This window comes from Lynx canadensis, chromosome F2 (genome assembly GCF_007474595.2).
Source record: "Lynx canadensis isolate LIC74 chromosome F2, mLynCan4.pri.v2, whole genome shotgun sequence".
Taxonomy (NCBI): domain Eukaryota; kingdom Metazoa; phylum Chordata; class Mammalia; order Carnivora; family Felidae; genus Lynx; species Lynx canadensis.
The window spans coordinates 18,793,659-18,811,923 of NC_044320.2; the positions used below are offsets into that span (position 1 = coordinate 18,793,659).

Genomic DNA, 18,265 nt, shown 5'->3' on the forward strand with positions numbered 1-18,265 from the left:
GTAGGAAGGGGGAAGGGATACACGAGAGACTTAAAACTCTTGGGGAGGTCCATGGCACCTGATTATGGTTGAGGGGGAGAACCTGAGAGGTTCAAAGAACAGGAGGGCTCAGTGAGGTTAAGCTATGACACGGGTTATGTTGGCATTCCCGGATTGGCCTGGGACAACAATTATAACCTTCCCCTGGAAAAACGCAGCCTGAGCTCCAAATAAGCAACTAGTAAAGGAACTTTTCGGATACTGCCCATTGAAATTGAGTTCTCAAACAATTAACTTCCCATAGTGGATCTTGGGGAGAAAGAGAAAGTCCCAGGAAGCACTTGGGACGGCACTGGGGGAGAAAAGATGGGTCAGAAGCACAGAGCATATTCGGTGTTAAAGGTGGGAAGGCATTTGTTTCCGGGGTCTGGGGCAGGCAGTGACCTGCTGAAAATCCCCGCCAGCACAGGCACCTCTCCAGAGATCTGGGAGAAAGACGTCCTGCATTTCAAGTGAGGAAGTTTCGGACACTCGGGTTATGCTGACGTCTCATTCTGAGTTCTTGGGACAGTCTTCCCTCTTAACTTTGCGAGAACCTGGGGCCTCCGTCTGAGTCCACCTGAGAGTCCGTGCGCAAGGGACAGACAGGTAAGAACTCGGCAGGAGAAGCCAAGCCCCGGTTGGAGGAAGCCCGAGTGAGGAGGCGTGGATGGAGATACAGCTGGGGGTCAGGACTGAGGGACGATGCAGCGGGACGTAAGAAAGGGAAGGGAGGGGGCAGGAGCGTCGCGTGCGGGGACCTCGGCAGCACGCGCGGTCCCAGCAGAGGTGCGGCGCGGGCGCCCGCGGAAAGGGGAGGGTGGAGAGGCGCGGGCTGGGCGGGGTCGGGGAGCCGGCGCGGGGAAGCTGTCCCTGCGGCGCCCGGCGCTCGGCCAAGCGAGGCGGCGGGGGTCTGAGCCGGCGAGCGGCGCGAGGGCGCCGAGGCCGCGGCGGCTGGAACAGGTGAGCGTCCGCGGGGCGGCGGGTCCCCGCCCTTCCCCGCGGGCGCGCCTCCTCCCAGCCAGCCTCCCGGCGCCGAGCTGCTCCGCGGCTCCCCTGGGTTTGGGCTTTTGCGCCTGGCAGCTGGCTTTTTTCCCCTCCCCTGTTTCTGCCTCTCCTTCTTCTTTTAGGTCGCTCCACCCCGCCCAGGATCCGGCGAAGGGGAACGGGCCGGGCTGCGGCTGCCAACTCGCGCCGGGTGCGTGTGTGCGAACTCCCGGAGCGGCGTCCCGCGCCCTGCCTCCGCCCTGCGCGGCGCGCGCTCCTCGCTCCCCGGGCCCGCGGCCTCCCCCGCAGCCCTTCCCCACTTTTCCCCCCTTTGGCAATCACATGGCATTTTAAGAATGCCGGAAAGATGGCGGTAGCGGCGGCGGCGGCGGCGGCGGCGGGGCCGAGCGGCGGGGGAGGCGGCCGGGCGCAGCGGAGCGGGCTGCTGGAAGTTTTGGTGCGGGATCGCTGGCACAAAGTTCTGGTGAACTTGAGCGAGGACGCCCTGGTTCTGAGCTGCGAGGAGGGCGCCGCGGCGTACAACGGCATCGGGACCGCCACCAATGGCTCGTTCTGCAGGGGCGCCGGCGGCGCGCAGCCCCCGGACTCGCCCGCCGGGGTCCGCACCGCCTTCACCGACCTGCCCGAGCAGGTGCCCGAGTCCATCTCCAACCAGAAGCGCGGCGTGAAGGTGCTGAAGCAGGAGCTGGGCGGGCTGGGCATCAGCATCAAGGGGGGCAAGGAGAACAAGATGCCCATCCTCATCAGCAAGATCTTCAAGGGGCTGGCGGCGGACCAGACCCAAGCCCTGTACGTGGGCGACGCCATCCTGTCCGTGAACGGAGCGGATCTGCGGGACGCCACCCACGACGAGGCGGTGCAGGCGCTGAAGCGCGCCGGCAAGGAGGTGCTGCTGGAAGGTAAGGGGTTAACGCCGCGCGGGCCGCGCACACACCCCCTCACCCTCCCGCCGCACCCTCACTCTCGCCCACGTGCGGACACAGCCCGGGGTTCCGGCGAGTGGGGGCGGCGGGGAGTTTGGACAACTTTACCCCACCTGGGGGCAACTTGTCCCCACGCTAGTCTTTGCCGGCTTGGACGCGGCAGGGGTGTGTGAAAGGGCTTGGCCAGCAGGGCTTCTTGGGCTACGTGGCAGGCACAGGGTCTCAGTGCCTAGTGCCCGGTGTCTCATTTTTACCCGCGGATAATCCAAGTGGAGCGTACGTAGGGGTAGGACGTGGAGCTGGAAAGGAGGGGCAGCCGTCCACGCTCCGGCGAGAGCCCACTGAACAGTAGCGACTCCGAGAGTTCTGCTTTGGCACAGTTTTCCTCAGGAGCCTGGGCAATCCGGTGAAGAGGGTTCCGTCCCAAAGAGGACAGAGAGGAGGGGCAGTGTTTGAATGCTAAAACCCCATCACCCTTCCGGACTTCCCTCTTTCAGATTGGAAGCCGGGCTCACGCCGGGGACTTGTGCCAAGGGCTGGGTAGTGTGTTGCGTCTTTGTGCACAAGTTCCCTTCTGGTGCCAGGTGTTCGGCCGGTCAGTCTGGATTCCAGGCTGCTCCTCTGGGTGGAGGGTTGGGGAGGCAGTTTTTCTGCTTGCATTTTCCCGGGATTTTTCCCGAGTAGTGGGCAAACAGTTTTGCATTTTGAAACAGTTTCTCCTGAGTGTGAGGCGTCTTAGAGACGACTCTCTTGAGATCCTATGAGCCCAATCCCCTAGTTTTTCAAGTGAACGGAATAAGTAGCCACATTACTGTGCCCTTTTGCTGTTAGGAGGGGCAGAAGGGCAATAGGGTATTAAGTGGATAATCATTGTCCTTTCCCACTACATCTGTATTTACTTGGCAATTGCCTCTCTGCCCCATAGCTTCCTTTGTACATACCTCCGTTAACACAAATATTATGCAATTATTTTTATCTATTTACCCAGCTTTCTCCTCGCTGTAGATTGAGTTGTCTTGGGTCTTTTATTTAGTTATGGGTCACCTCCCTTGAGTTTAGGTGCTCAATGATCTGCAAGCTGAGTGAATAAGTAAACGAACCCATAGCCACAGAAACAAGAGTGTTTCAACCCAGACCTTGTAAACTGGTGGTTGATTTAAATCCTAAATTAAGGACTTAAGTCAATTTCCTGCTCACCAGATGTGGTGCTGGGGTGTGAAACTGCGAAAGTTCAAAGTTGAGAAGCCAGCCTTGTTAACATGTGACGGCTGATGCAACTGTCTGGTACATGATAGTCCACCTCCTGCCTAGAATCCAGAGGCTTCCCCCACCCCCACCATTATTTATCTAGAGGATTTGTGATGTCTTCATGTTTAATTGCTACCCTGGATCCAGAAAAGTGGAAGGCTATTTGCTTTGGTTTGATGATTAACACAAGTAAGCAGAAAAAAAGTTTTCTTGACTCAAGTGTGTTGGTTTGTGTGACAACGGGCAGGTGGGATCTGGGACAAGTGTAGTTTGGACTGTAAACCACTGCACACCTGCTCAGCTTGCAATATTTATCAGGGGCGACAAAAGGCAGGTCATTTCTGTTTCAAAGCACTGCCCTTCGTTACGACTCTTCTTCTCCTTGGTTTCCACTTAAAGAATAATGACTTAGCAATAGATTAAAAAAAAAAAAAATCTCTCACCCAGAAAGAGGAAGGAAAGGTGACTCCCTGCAGTTGAAAATAAACTTAAAGAAAAAGAATCAAGCAGTTGTGTGACTTTCTGGATGCAGCAACTGAAGAGTGAGTTTTGTAAAAACCTCTAATGTGACATTCTTGCAACATGCCCTCCTGTGTTGCAGGTAGGACCTCTGAGGGAAGGCCTGTGGGCCTCCTAGACAGGAACCACCTGGGCTTTGGGCCACAACCTTCTTCCCAGCCTGAGTTTTTAGAGATCGGCGGCAATAAGAGAAGCAAGTAGAGGCCCCGCTCAAAACAATGTGTCTTGTTCTGAGTCAAAGTGTTGGTCCTAAGTGCAGGAGGTGTGATACTATACCATCAAAGCAAATATCACACACATATCCCTTCTTTTTTAGCTTGGACTAGTACATGGGTGACCAGCTGAAGGGGCAATCAGAGCCACCAGAAAGGCTTCTGAAATCACATATCTAGTTGCCCGTATCCTGAAATGCAATCTTGATTGCAGAATTTCTACAGAGGAATGGCTTCGTAGATGTAATCTGCTTGGACGAGAGGCTTAGGGAGATGTTTCAAAGATATGTTTATGTGGAAAATGCACAGTTTTTTACTTAGGTTGCTTTTTTTTTTCCCCTGGCCTGCCGATGGAGATTAGTCCTTTAACCACAGCCAATACGCACCCCATTACACGACGTGCGCCCCCTAGTGGAAAGTCGCTGCCGCTGCTAGTGAAACGCTCTGAAATGAAACGCTGAACCCCAAGTTTCAATCCCTGCCTTCCAGTTGTACAATCTACCACAGAATTAACCTCCTTGAGCCTCAGTGTCTTCTGAAAAAAAAGGGAATAAAGAAACTCGGCTAGACCTTCTTACTTTACAGGGCTGTTGCATGGAGAGAAATCTGAGAATAAAAGAAAAACAAGACATGTATTAAATGACTGCTGTGATTAGTTACGTTGCCATTACATGAAATGAAGGTGAAATTGTCCTAAGGGATAGTCCTTTCCTCACACTGTACTAGACTTTATATTTCTTACTTTTAGTCTCCCTTTAGTGTTTTTATTATGAAACTGTAATGATAGGAGACCATTCCTCTGCGGGAAGGGAGTCATTACAATCGCTAACATTTGGTGAGCACTTATATGTTACAGGCTTTACTTGGATTTGTTCGTTACACTTTTAGTAACTCTGTGAGGCTAGTACTTGTTCCCTGTGGGCTATTTGCTTCAAGTAAAATAGCTAGGAGGTTTCCAGGTCTGTCTCACTTAAAAGCTCATACAAGGGCATCTGGGTAGCTCAGTCGGTTACATGTCCGACTTCAGCTCAGGTCATGATCTCACAGCTTGTGGGTTCGAGCCCCACATCGGACTCTGTGCTGACAGCTCAGAGCCTGGAACCTGCTTCTGATTCTGTCTCTATCTTTCTCTGCCCCTCCCCTGCTTGTACTCTGTGTATCTCTCCTTCTCTCAAAAGTAAACAAACAAATAAAAGCTCATACTTGTAACTTCTAGAGGAAATTGATACTCTGCGTTTCTCCTTCAACTATATACTTAAGTTGGTTGAAGTTCCTCAGTTATTAGGCTCAAGATGTTCTTCCTCACTCCTCAAATATGCTGAAGTGCTTGGGACAGCCTTGAGCAGGAAAAGCCATTGTGTGGGCTACTCAAAAGGGAGGGACAGAAAAGAGGATTGAGTCTAAAAATCTTAATGCACTAAGTGTATGGCTCAACTTCACAACAAGGCAGGGCCTCTATCATTGAACACATGGCCAACAAGGAGACTAAATTGTAATTCAAACTGAAAATAAAGAGTGAATAGACAGGGCCAGCTAAGTCAGTGTTTAGCCAAATATTCATCAAAGTTAAGGTCAGGTATCTTCACATTATGAACTCATTTCCTATTTTAGGGGGTAAGATCAGGGACCCTACATTCAGCCACGCAAATATTGAACCCCATAATGCCAGGGGACGCCATGTACATGGTGTACAATGAGAATGGCACCCTGTGGAGTTGGGCAGGGTACAGCTGCATGAATATCCTTGGTAGTTCTGGGTCAGGGGAGGGGTGAATTTTTTGCCCTGAGATTGGTAGCAAAATAGTAATTTGGAATCTATCGACCTTTTTGTGACTGAAACTAATAAAATTAGTTTCTCCATAACTTTGTCCAGATTGAGGAGTACAGAATGTTCTGGAAGACACATATTGGGGTATGGAAGGTAGGGGTGGGGGGATGAACAGAATCATATCCGGGGCCAAAAGGTATCCTCCAGAACTGATCCAGAAGAGATGGAAACTCAGAGAAGGTCAGAGACTGTTGTTGACATGAACCTTGTCCGTCAAAGCTCCTCCCCCAGTACTGCTCCCAGGAATGCTTGGCTATTGAGATCATCTAAAATGTCACTTGCACAGTCACTTCCCTTAGTGGTGGAAGTGGGAATGGCAGGGCAGGGAGATGGGGCACAAGGTAGAGGCAGTGGTTTTGTTGCCATGAAATTTCAGAATTGGATGAGAATTTGAACTTTAAAGAATCTTACTTTATTTAGGATGTACAGATCCTTAAAGATTACCCAAGACCTCTGGAATTAAGAGTCTTGAAACTTGGGCTCAGGGGCGCCTGGGTGGCGCAGTCGGTTAAGCGTCCGACTTCAGCCAGGTCACGATCTCGCGGTCCGGGAGTTCGAGCCCCGTGTCAGGCTCTGGGCTGATGGCTCAGAGCCTGGAGCCTGTTTCCGATTCTGTGTCTCCCTCTCTCTCTGCCCCTCCCCCGTTCATGCTCTGTCTCTCTCTGTCCCAAAAATAAATAAACGTAGAAAAAAAAAAAAAAAAAAGAAACTTGGGCTCTTATATTGTAACTAATAGTTACTCTTTTCACAAGATGTTTTAACTTGTTAGGCCTGGACTTTCTTCACTGGGAAGCTAAGGAGCTAGGTTAAGGTATCCCTAAACATTATTTCACCTCACATTCTATAAATTAAGACCCAACACACTTTTAATAAGAAACCTTTCTAACACAGCTTTTATTTTTACGAAATGAATTTCATAAATAATAAAATATGACTGTAGTTTACATTTAAAAATCAGCATAATGCCCTATTATTATTAACATTAATAAAATGGAGAAATGAGTAAATCTTTTTAAGTTTATTTATTTGTTTTGAGAGAGAGAGAAAGAAAGAGTGGGGGGGGGGCAGAGAGAGAGTACTCTGCTGACAGCAGAGAGCCCGAAGTGACGCTAAAACTCACGAACTGAGAGATCATGTGACCTGAGCCGAAGTTGGACATTTAACTGATTGGGCCTCATGGATAAATTATTTTGAAAAAAGTTTCAACTGATAAATGCGTAGTACAACTACACCAGAGGTCTGCATGAGTGAGGTAGATACAAGTACCTGATCACCATCAATGAATAGCTACAACTGAAGGTGGCTAGGGGTGTGTGGTGTCATTTGGGATCTGGAAGAATCTTGCACTGTGAAGGGCTGCCTCAGATGTTGCACGATGTCTAGCTTCCCTGGCTCCTATCACTAAATGCTAGGAATATGCCACTGCCACTCCCCTGGACCCCCAAAATGCCTCCATAAATATCTGAACTGCTACTGAGAAGGGCTATTTTGACCCTCCAGCCTCTTGAGAACATTCGATAAGAATACTGATTCTGGGGGCGCGTGGGTGGGTCAGTGGCTTAAGCGTCCGACTTCAGCTCAGGTCATGATTTTGCCATTCATGAGTTCGGGGCCCCGCGTCGGGTTCTGGGCTGACAGCACAGAGCCTGGAGCCTGGTTTGGATTCTGTGTCTCCCTCTCTTTCTGTCCCTTCCCTGCTCACACTCTGTCTCTCTCAATAAATATGTAAAAAATAAATAAATAAATAAATAAACAAACAAACAAACATAAAAAAAAGAATACCGGTTCTGCTTTACCACTTTATACAGTAGTCCCCTTATCCTGGGTGTTGCTTTCCACGGTTTCAGTTTCGCAAGGTTCACCACGGCCTGGAAGAAGATGATCTTCCTCTGACATAGTGTCAGAGGGTCAGTAGTAGCCTAACGCTCTGTCACAATGCATGCATCCTTCACCTCACTTCATCCCATCACGTAGGCATGCTATCATTTCCCGTCATCACAGGAAGGGCAAGTACAGGACAGTAAGATATTTTGAGAGAGAGAAAGACCACATTCACATAGCTTTTATGGTAGTGATTGATATAATTATTCTATTTTATTATTAGGTATTGTTGTTAATCTCTTACTGTGCCTAATTTATCAATTAAGCTTTATCATAGGTGTGTATGTATAGGAGAAAAACACAGTCTATATAAGGTTCAGTACAGTCTGTGGTTTCAGGCGTCCACAGGGGGTCTTGGAACATATCCTCTGCCGGGCACAGCAGTACCTAACCTTTTGCAAACTCTTTACAGATGTAATAAGAGCTAACATTTATATAATATTTACATCATGCCAGATGCTGTTCTAAGCACTTCACATGGACTAAATCATTGGGGTCTCCCAGTAACCCAATATGATTAGAATGTCTGCTTTATAGATGAGAAAACTGAGGCACAGATCATTTAAGTCACTTGCCACTGAAACAGTGAATAAATGCTGCTGCTGAGATGTAGACACAGGCCTTATCGCTTTGGATCTTCATAAACAGACTCAGGCGATGAGCAGATTAGGGGTGCTTAACCTCAGTTTATTGATTAGGAGAGTGAAGCTCCTTGGTGGCTCAGTTGGTTAAGTGTCAGACTCTGGATTTTGGCTCCGGTCATAATCTCAGGTCATGATCTCACAGTTGTGAGATTGAGCCCTGTGTGGGGCTCTGCATGGAGTGTAGAGCCTGCCTAAGACGCTCTCCTTCCCTCTCCCTCTGCCCCTCCCCTGCTTGCGTGCATGGTGTGATCTCTCTGTCTCTCACAAATAGATAGATAGATAGATAGATAGATAGATAGATAGATAGATAGAAAAAAATAAAAAGGAGAGTAAAGCTCCAACAGGTCCCATGATTTGTCCTGTTTAGGTCTTCTACTTTCTTGTCTGGTGTATTAGTTTTCTATTGCTGCTCTAACAAATTTCCCAAAACCTTAGTAAATTAAAAGACAAATTTATTATCTTATGTTTTTTTTTTTTTTAAGTCAGAAGTCTGATGCAGATCTCAATGAGCCAAAATCAGGGTATCCACAGTGCTGAATTCCTTTCTGGAGACCCTAAAAGAGAATCTGTCCCCTTGCTTTTTCCAGAAGCTTCTAGAGACTACTCAAATGCTTTAGCTCATGGCTCCCTTACATTTTTTAAGCCTGGTAGCAACTTGGATCTTTCTCAAACTGAAACAGTCCAACCTCCATTCTGCCTTCTCCTTGCATTTTTAAGGATTTGTGATTACCATGGTCACCCTAAAATAATCCAGGACAATTTCCCTATTTTAAATATATTTTAAATTAGAATTTCCCTGATTAGCAACCTTAATTCACCTTGCAACCCTAATTCCTCTTTGCCATGCAAGGTAACATATGGTTGGGATCTGGAGACTAGGACGTGGGCATCTTGGGAGTGGGGGTAGGGGACATTTTTTCTGCCTGGTACATCTGGTTTGGTGAAGTTATAATGGTACAGAGTTCCCAGGTAGCACTTCAAGAATATCCTCAACCGTGTAAAGGATCATGTCCTGTCACACTGCAAAGGAGTTCCTCACTTATTCATTTATTTACCCATCTAACAGGTAACTTACGGAGTATCTTCCATGGGATACCACTAGGGCATTACCCTCAAGGAACAATATTATGGTGACAGATGCCAATAAGCACCATGCAGGCAGGTACAGGATGGAGCAAAAAGTGCTGTAGCAAGGTCATCATGGGATGCTGTGTGCTGTGGTAGCCTATGGGAAGGGCATCTGGCCCGTTCTTGGACAGGTCTATGGAAGGCAAAAGTCTCAAGGCAGCCCAACAAAGAGCATGGCTATCAGCTGTCGCTCAATGTCAGTAGGTGGGAGGAATGTGACCTTCAGACCTTGTTAAGGGGCAGGAAGGAAAAAAGACCAGAGAATTGAGCAGGAATCAAGGCTTCTAGGCCTTATGATAGAGTTGGATTTCATTCTCAGGGTGAAGTGTTGTAAGTAGGAAAATGTCATGCTGGGTTTCACATTTCAAGAAGATAATTCTCCCGAGCCATGCGTCTATTGTAAGGTGGGCAGGGCTCTAGTGACGTGACCCAGCTTCGTGTGCTCACCTGGCAGCACCAGTGTTCAGACACTTCACCCTGAGTTATGCTTAGGGGCACCTTCCCCAGCAAGGCTTAGGTTTATAAGGTGACTTCACTCACATCATGATGTTATCACTAGGTCAACCCTGTGTGGATCATTGGACTACTGGTCTAAGGATCCTTTTCTGTATAGGAGGAAATGGAGGTGCTAGAGATGAGGTGACTGGCCTGCGGTTACCTTGTAGATGAGGGAGCTGGACATCAGATTATCTAATACCCATCCAGTTCTTCCTACTGCATACTACACAAAGTCAAGACATTGTACAGTGGACACAATGAAGTCTTAGAGGTATAAGGCATGGCCTCTGATTTCAGGGAGTTGACAGTTATTAAGGAAGTAGGGCATTTGAGGATGATTGTAAAGTTTTTGAGATTAGTCGTACAAATTGTGTGATCTATAGCATCTATAGCATAGTACCTGGCACACCTTAGGCTGATTTTAAAATGTCTTGGGGCGCCTGGGTGGCGCAGTCGGTTAAGCGTCCGACTTCAGCTCAGGTCACGATCTCGCGGTCCGTGAGTTCGAGCCCCACGTCGGGCTCTGGGCTGATGGCTCAGAGCCTGGAGCCTGTTTCCGATTCTGTGTCTCCCTCTCTCTCTGCCCCTCCCCCGTTCATGCTCTGTCTGTCTCTGTCTCAAAAATAAATAAGTGTTAAAAAAAAAATTTAAAATGTCTTAGGAAGCAAAAAATAGGACAGACAGAAGGGAGGAAGAAGGGAAGGAGAGAGTGAGTGGGGGAATCAGGGAGTGAGAAGGGAAGGACAGACAGCAAGGTAGGAAGGGAGGGGGGAGGGAAAGTAATTTGGGGACTTAGTGACTTTCTCTGATGACTCCCCTCCTCCAGCACTCATGCTACTGGACGTGGTGATGATACACATTTGACGTCCGACAATGAAGACTATGCCTTGGTCTGTAGAGCAGAATTATGGAAGTCACTTTATAGAGTTGGGAGGCACGTACTTAACATAGACCGGTCTTGAAAGACAAAAGAGGAGCCAGACATGATTTTAAAAGTTATTGGGAAATGTAATTATCCTTCTAATGTTATAACCACCTTTCCTTTGCCCCCCTGTAGCTCAGGGACCTACAAGTCTGAATATGTTAAGAACACTTTCTACCTGGAGAGATGAAAACTGTCTGCTTAGAGATTTTAATTGTTTCTTTTTTAAAGCTTACGCATCAGTGTGAGAATTCAGACTGTATTCTTTATCAGGAAGCCGGTCAGAATGGTCTTTCAATTCTGTATTCCTGTATTCCTGCCGTGGTGGGGAATGCTCTTCATGTCCCTTGATGCTTGTAGCACTCACCCCATGGAGTGCCAATCAAAAATAACTCACCGCACAGGGCTCCGCATTTGTGAAAGGCATCTAGCCGAAGCTACCATTGGTCTGTTTGGTGATGGGAAATTCTTCTCTGGCAGCTAGAATTCTCTGGCCTACTGAGACTTCTGTTTCAAACGATGCATTTCAAAGCAGATAATGTTAAAGAAAAGACAGAATTTCCCCCTGCATTTATACTGAGAGTTTTATATACCATACCTCATTACCTACTTCAGTGGCTTTGATCTATAATAATAGCTTGCCTTTAGCTCTGGCCCGCAGATCCAGACTTAAGAGAAAGTATGAAACACACACCACGAAGTAAATGTCCTAACAGACCCATGCAAATGAGCCCCACTCCCAAAGTGGGGTAGAGAAGATGGAATAGTGGTTATAATGGGAATTAAAATGATGCCCCATACTTTAGCTCAGTGCTTTTGAAACTACTTCTTCCTGTGATTTGAAGCATCATTCTCAGCTTGTTGAGAAGTGTGGGAAGCTCCATCTCAAACTCGACTGGTTGCTCAGTGTGTCTGCTGCTAACCTACCCAGTTCATGTGCTTGCTGTTCAAACTGGCCTTGTTTCTTCTCACTGCAGTTTCTTTCCCAGAGGAGTAGAATGCAGTGGTTTAGAGGGAGGGTCTTGGAGTTACCCAGCGTGGGCTTACATTCTTGTTCTATCTCTTTCTCACTGTGTGAGCTTGAGCAAGTTACTTAACAACAAGCCTCAATTTCTTAATCAGTAGGTTTATTGTGAGGGCTAGAGTAATTATGTATGTAAAGTGGTTAGCTCATTGCCTGGAATATAGTAAGCACTAAATATTTTCTAACTGTATAACATGTCACATTGCATGCTTAGCTAAGTACTATTTGCACACAGAGGTCTTAAGCATACAAGTGAAATGATGGGTTCAATCATATGTTACATAAAGACTTTGGCGGGGGGACACAAAGGACAGTTTGGGATTTGCTATGGTAGGGAACTGAAGGATGCAACTGATGGCCTAGGAGAGTTGGTTTGCCTTGTAGGGGTGAATTATGATCCCACAAGGGTGTATTTCATTGATGATTTTTAGTAGCATCAGATGTTTTCCATCAAACAGATCACAGTGTAGGCTACTGTGGTTTTTGGTGGGCAAATGTGAACTTTGTCTTAAAATGCTGGTATGCAGGAACATGCAAAAAAGTGTTTTGTAAAGGGAAAGTGGGCAAGTAAGGATTTAACTTACACAGCAAAATTCAAAATTCTTTGAAAATTTGTCTAGTGCTTATAGGGGTGTGGAGCTCTTACTGGCCAAAAGAAACCCAAAAGTTTCTTTTGTTAAAATGTGGGGGGTGCCTGGGTGGCTTAGTCGGTTGAAGTCCAACTCTTGATTTCAGCTCAGGTCATGGTCTCAGGGTCGTGGGATCCAGCCCCTCTGTGCTGAGTGTGGAGCCTGCTTAAGATTCTCTCTCTCTCTCTCTCTCTCTCTCTCTCTCTCTCTCCCTCTCCCTCTCCCCTTTCCCCCTTTCTCCCCCTCCCTCCCTCCCTCTCTCCCCCGCTCCCAGCCCCTCTTCCTCGCTCACACATGCACTCTTTCTCTCTCAAATTAAAAAAAAAAAAAAAAAAAAAAGTGAAATATTTATATAGGTGTTACTAAGCCAGCATTATACTTTAGTTTTTTATGGTTTTAATTTAATGCTGTATTTCATGGAATCTAAGAGACAATCCAGTGGAATTGTATCTGTACCCTCAAAAAAATATAATGTTTAAGATGGGGTGTCTAATGGGATACCTGCTTAAAGTTTTGATGTAAGGGACTATCTCTTCAATGCAGGGATAAGTGAAAAATAAACCCATCACACAGAAAGGGACAACAAAGAAACTCACACATATCAGATTTAGCCGTGGTAGAAGGCAGAAAAAATATATCTGCTAAGATTTTGAATGGCAGGTCGGTTCTACTAAATATGTAGGTCTGAATGTAGTGTCAGTGTGAGTTAAAAAAAACAAAAAACAAAAAACAAAACTTAGGCAGATAATTTAAAGTGGTTTCAGATTGGGAGGGCCCCTGATGAATGATAGGAGTGGTTGTAAATTCGGTCTACAAGAATTCAGCTTCCATCTGGGCCTCCAGCGATTTTAAGGCACATTCCCCAAATCAGAAATGATAAAATGTGAAAAAAAAATGGGCAGTTTAGATTGATGAGATATGGGGTATTATAGTCACATAACTAGTTATTAAAATAATTTTTCTGCTAATGTTTGTAAGGTGAGGACCTTGTCAGTAGATTGAAGGAAAAATCTATAGAGGGATGAGATGAAATTCCTTTTCTTCTGAAATAGAACAGTCCAAAGAGAGACAGGTGTGGAGTAATAAATTACATTTACATATATTACAAGTATATTCTATAATAATAATAATAATTTATATTTATAAGTAATATAAACGCTGTAGCAGAACTTGTGGAATATCTGAAGGAATATCCTTAGTAAAGGATACCTGGAGTGGAAAAGAATGCTTCACAGAAGAGGTAACTTGTACAGTAGGGTGATCTAAGCAAAGTGAAGTTTAAAGTGTAGGTAATTACTTGGCTGTTTGTGACCCTGCATTTCAAATACTTTCATCTGAAAGCTTTTAATCTGCAATAAAAATCAAAGTTAATGATTTTTCTCTTTTGCTTCCAATATCCATATATTGTCCTCTGTTCTCTACTTCACGTTTAGAATTTATCTAAACCAGGGGCGCCTGGGTGGCTCAGTCAGTTAAGCATTGGACTCTTGACTTCAGCTCAGGCCATGAACTCATGGTTCATGAGTTCAAGCCCCACATCAGGCTCTGCTCTGGCAGCACAGAGCCTGCTTGGGATGCTCTTGTCCTCACTCTCTGCCCCTCCCCGACTCACTGTCTTTTTCTCTCTCTCAAAAGAAATAAGAATAAACTAAAAAAAAAAAAGAATTTGTCTAAATCAAAATAATATATGCAAAAAAATAATATGTGTTTATAACCTTCCTTTGTGCACCCTACCCCATACCTTCTGTGTTGTCCCCCAGAATATTAGAATACATATTTTAATTAATAACTTAATGATTTTTATTAAAAATATTTTAATAGAAGTATAGGTATATTATACTTATAATATTAGAATATATTTCTAATCCTAATATATATAGAAATATATAGTCTAATACTCCAAATAATATGCCTATACTGCTACTTCTTCATATATCAGTTTTAGCCACTATTGACAGAATTAGTGATCATGTCAATATTGTTCCATTTTGTAGCCATGTAATAGTCAATGATCAGGTTTCTTGCAGTTACTCACAGCTTTTCTTTTTTTTCCATTTGCTTCATTTTCTTCATTTTCTTTTCTTTTTATTTTTTATTAAAAAAATATTTTCGGGGAGCACCTGGGTGGCTCAGTCGGTTAAATGTCCGACTTCGGCTCAGGTCATGATCTCATAGTTCGTGAGTTCGAGCCTCACATCAGGCTCTGTGCTGACAGTTTAGACCCTGGAGTCTACTTTGGATTCTGTGTCTCCCTCTCTCTTTCTGCCCCTCCCCTGCTCATGCTCTGTCTCTGTCTCAAAAATAAATAAAAACATTAAAATTAAATAAATGAAAAATAAAAAAAAATTAACATTTATGTATTATTGAAAGACAGAGAGAGTCAGAGCATGAGCAGGGGAGAGGCAGAGGGAGAGGGAGACACAGAATCCGAAGCAACCTCCAAGCTCTGAGCTGTCAGCACAGAGCCTGATGCAGGGCTTGAATTCATAAGCCGTGAGATCATGACCTGAGCCAAAGTTGGATGCCTAACTGAGTGAGCCCCCCAGGAGCCTCCCCTTTTTTTTAAAGAGAGAGAGAGAGTGCATGGGCAGAGGGAGAAGGAGAGAGAGAATCTTATGTAGGTTCCACGCCCAGCGTGGAGCTGGACATGGGGCTTGATGTCATGAACTGTGAGATCAAGACCTGAGCTGAAACCAAGAGTCAGACACTTAACCAACTGAGCCACCCAGTCACCCCTTGCTTCATTTTCTTATACCTGTCTGTACATTTTTTTCCCCTGAAGCAGCACTATGTTTATCAAATATCTAGGAAATTTGTTCTTTTTCAAATGCTCATATATGTTGAATCCCGCACACATTCTGTTTATTTTCCCACCCTGCTGCTGTGGACTGGTTCTCTCTTGGTCTGGCGCATGGCCGTCTTCCTCAAGCCGTCCTGGGCTTTCTTTTCTGTCACCTTCACTTGTGGTTTACTCCCTAGTTTTGCTGGACAACATTCATCAGTAGCTTCCTGAGAAAGAACGTGTGGGAGGCAAATAGTTGAAAATATCTTTAATCTGTTCTCTCACTGGACTGATACTTTGGGTGTGATAGGCTGAGTGAGCATTTTTCCCTTGGTAGTTTTCAGAGTGTGCGAGAAGCCTTTCTGCTATGAGAAGTCTCACTCTTTTTTACATGTGACCTGTTTTTTTCTTTTGTTCTGGAAACTTCTAATTTTTCTCTTTATCACTGATATTCTGAGTTATAAGTAGCGATTGGCCTTGGTGTGGAAGTTTTGTTAATCAATTTTCTAAGACCTTGATAGGTACAGGTAGGCTAAAGCTGTGGTTCCCAAACTATGTGCCAAGGTGCTGTAGGTCGCCCGAGTGAACTCACAAGAGTGCCAGGGAATATTCTGAAATTTTGAGGAAAACATAGCAACATCTGTTGGCCACTAGGCGAACCATTAACTGGAGACTTAATATTAGATTGCTACATTCCTTCCATGATGTCAATATCTTTGCAGAACTGGGTTTTCTGCAGTTGCCATGATTTCAAAACACACACACACACACACACACACACACACACACACACACACACACAAAAACAAGTACCACACAAATCAAAACATACTTTGGAACAGGAAATGAGGGTGGCAGTATTCAATATGATTTCTAGGTTTGAGAAGTTGTATAGTGCCCAGAAGTTACTAAGTTTTTAGGACATAAAGAGTCCTTTAAGTAGTTTGGATTTAACTACTTAAAACACTGAATTGGAAGGTATCTCTTTGGGCCTAGGCGTGTCATGAAAAAGTTACTGAGACATTATGTGTGTCATTTAATGAGTAGACTGGGACCTGTATTCTGAAGAATCTTACACTTCAGTTCTGGAACATTTTCTTGTTTGATTTCTTTGATCATTCCTCTCCTCCATTTTCTTTGCTTCCTGTGTATAGAAATTCTTTTGGTTGGATGTTGGACCCTCTGTATTGACACATCAAGCTGATTTGTGTCGTCTTGTTGGTTTTTCTCCAGTTTTCCTTCTCTGTTTACTTTTGTTCTTTTTCATGGAGAATTACTAGATTTTTATCTGCAATGCTTGTATTGATTTTTTTTCATCCATCATATCACTAAGGTCCAAGAATATTTTCTTATTCTCACTGTTCATTTTTTAAATAGCATCCTCTTGTATTGTGCATGCGACGACATCTTTGCTGATCTCTCTGAGCGTATTAATAGTTTTTTGAAGGGTTTTTTTTCACTAGTATTGACTCATGTCTCCAAGTTCCTTTCTCTGTGCTTCAATTTTCGGTGTGTTATGCATAGCTAATAGTTTCATCTATTTTGAGATTTGTTCCATTTTTGTATTCCCCTAGAGGCAGAACCTGAGCTGAGGATCTCAGGGCAAGAAGTTGATTTGGGATACAAGCCCAAGAAGCACTGGTGGTGGAGTAGGAACACGAGATAGTAAAGGGAATGAGCCCATAAAGGCCCCGCTGTGGACCACTCAGTCACTGTGGCACTTAGCATATTTTCACCTGACATGGGAGGAAGCAGATAAAACTTACTCAGCAACTCTCCACCCATCCTTTTGTTAAGGGCTACTGTTGGGGGCGTTACCTCTCTGGTACTTCTGTTTGGCATCTCTATGAGGTCACAAGGCTCCTCTGCCAAAAAAATGGCCCTGGGCAGAGAAGTGCGGGTAATCACCGGAAGCAACCTTCTGCGCGTAGACTTGACTACAGAGGAGACATGGTCTAACTTAGGCTCCAGCAGAGCCACATGGCCTAATTTAAAAGTGTTCAGAGGAAATCCTAGTGGAAGATGGACTGCACTCAGTTCTAGACATATTTCCATCACAAGTCTTTTCTGAAGGCTGGTTCAGGCATGATCAAGATTGAGTATACTGTCCTCGGAAAGCTTTGCAAAGCAAAATGTTGGCTACCTATACCTGACTTTTAATTTCTTTAAGTGTATGGTTGGTAGAGAGTCTTGCAGATCCAGTGAGTTGATTGCAGTTTCTGTGAGTAGATGATGCACGAGTTAGATTAATTGAGCCAAAGGGGAGTATTGTGTTTCTCAACCTCAGTCCTATTGACATTTTGAACCAGATAAGTCCGGCCATGAGCGACGTAGACAAACTACCTGGGCAATAGCCTCACCTGCCTAGAACTCCGTTTTCTCATTGATAACATGGGGGTGACAACAGTACTTTCATTATAGGCCTGGGGGGGGAGTTTAAAAAGTTAATACAGAACTCAATACAGGATCCAGCACAAAGAGTTCAAAGTGTGGTGGCTATTCGTATGCTATTTTTGTCTATTTGTCTTTCTCCACTAGACTGTATGACTCCAGGAGAAGGGATCAGATCTTTTCCATCTTAAAACTTGAGCTAACTGAAGACAATTGACCCGTTGGCAGTTGTCTGTTGGTCATTAGCCATGGCAGGATTTGGGCAAAAGTAAGAAATAAACAGCTTCAGTTGGTGAGATTTATTGACTGTAAAATAATGTACATGGCCTTGGGTCAACAGCTACTCAAGAATGTCTTCAGGCAATAGGCCTTTCTTATATCAATCCCCAGTTGAAAGAGGGGCTAAGTTAACAAAGCCAGGTGATTCTGCCTTTTAAAACTTGAAAAATCGAATTTTGCAATGGATTTGATAGTTTTCAAATATTTTAAAATTTTTAACATTTTTATATGGGTACATTTTATTTTGAGTTTATAATTCATGTCACAGAATCATTATTTCTCATTTTTCCAGAAAATGTACTCTCCACAAATTTGCCTCAGTAATAATGAA

At 45.0% G+C, this 18,265-nt stretch overlaps 1 protein-coding gene across 1 annotated transcript in view; it reads left to right on the plus strand.

Moving 5' to 3' along the window:
* Nucleotides 1-1,017: 1,017 nt before the first annotated feature.
* Nucleotides 1,018-18,265, plus strand: part of SNTB1 (syntrophin beta 1) — a 240,201-nt gene continuing 222,953 nt past the window's right edge. The window contains exon 1 of the mRNA XM_030303870.2: nucleotides 1,018-1,925. Coding sequence (XP_030159730.1) covers nucleotides 1,373-1,925 — 553 coding nt within the window. The 5' untranslated portion in view covers nucleotides 1,018-1,372. The remainder of the gene's footprint in view (nucleotides 1,926-18,265) is intronic.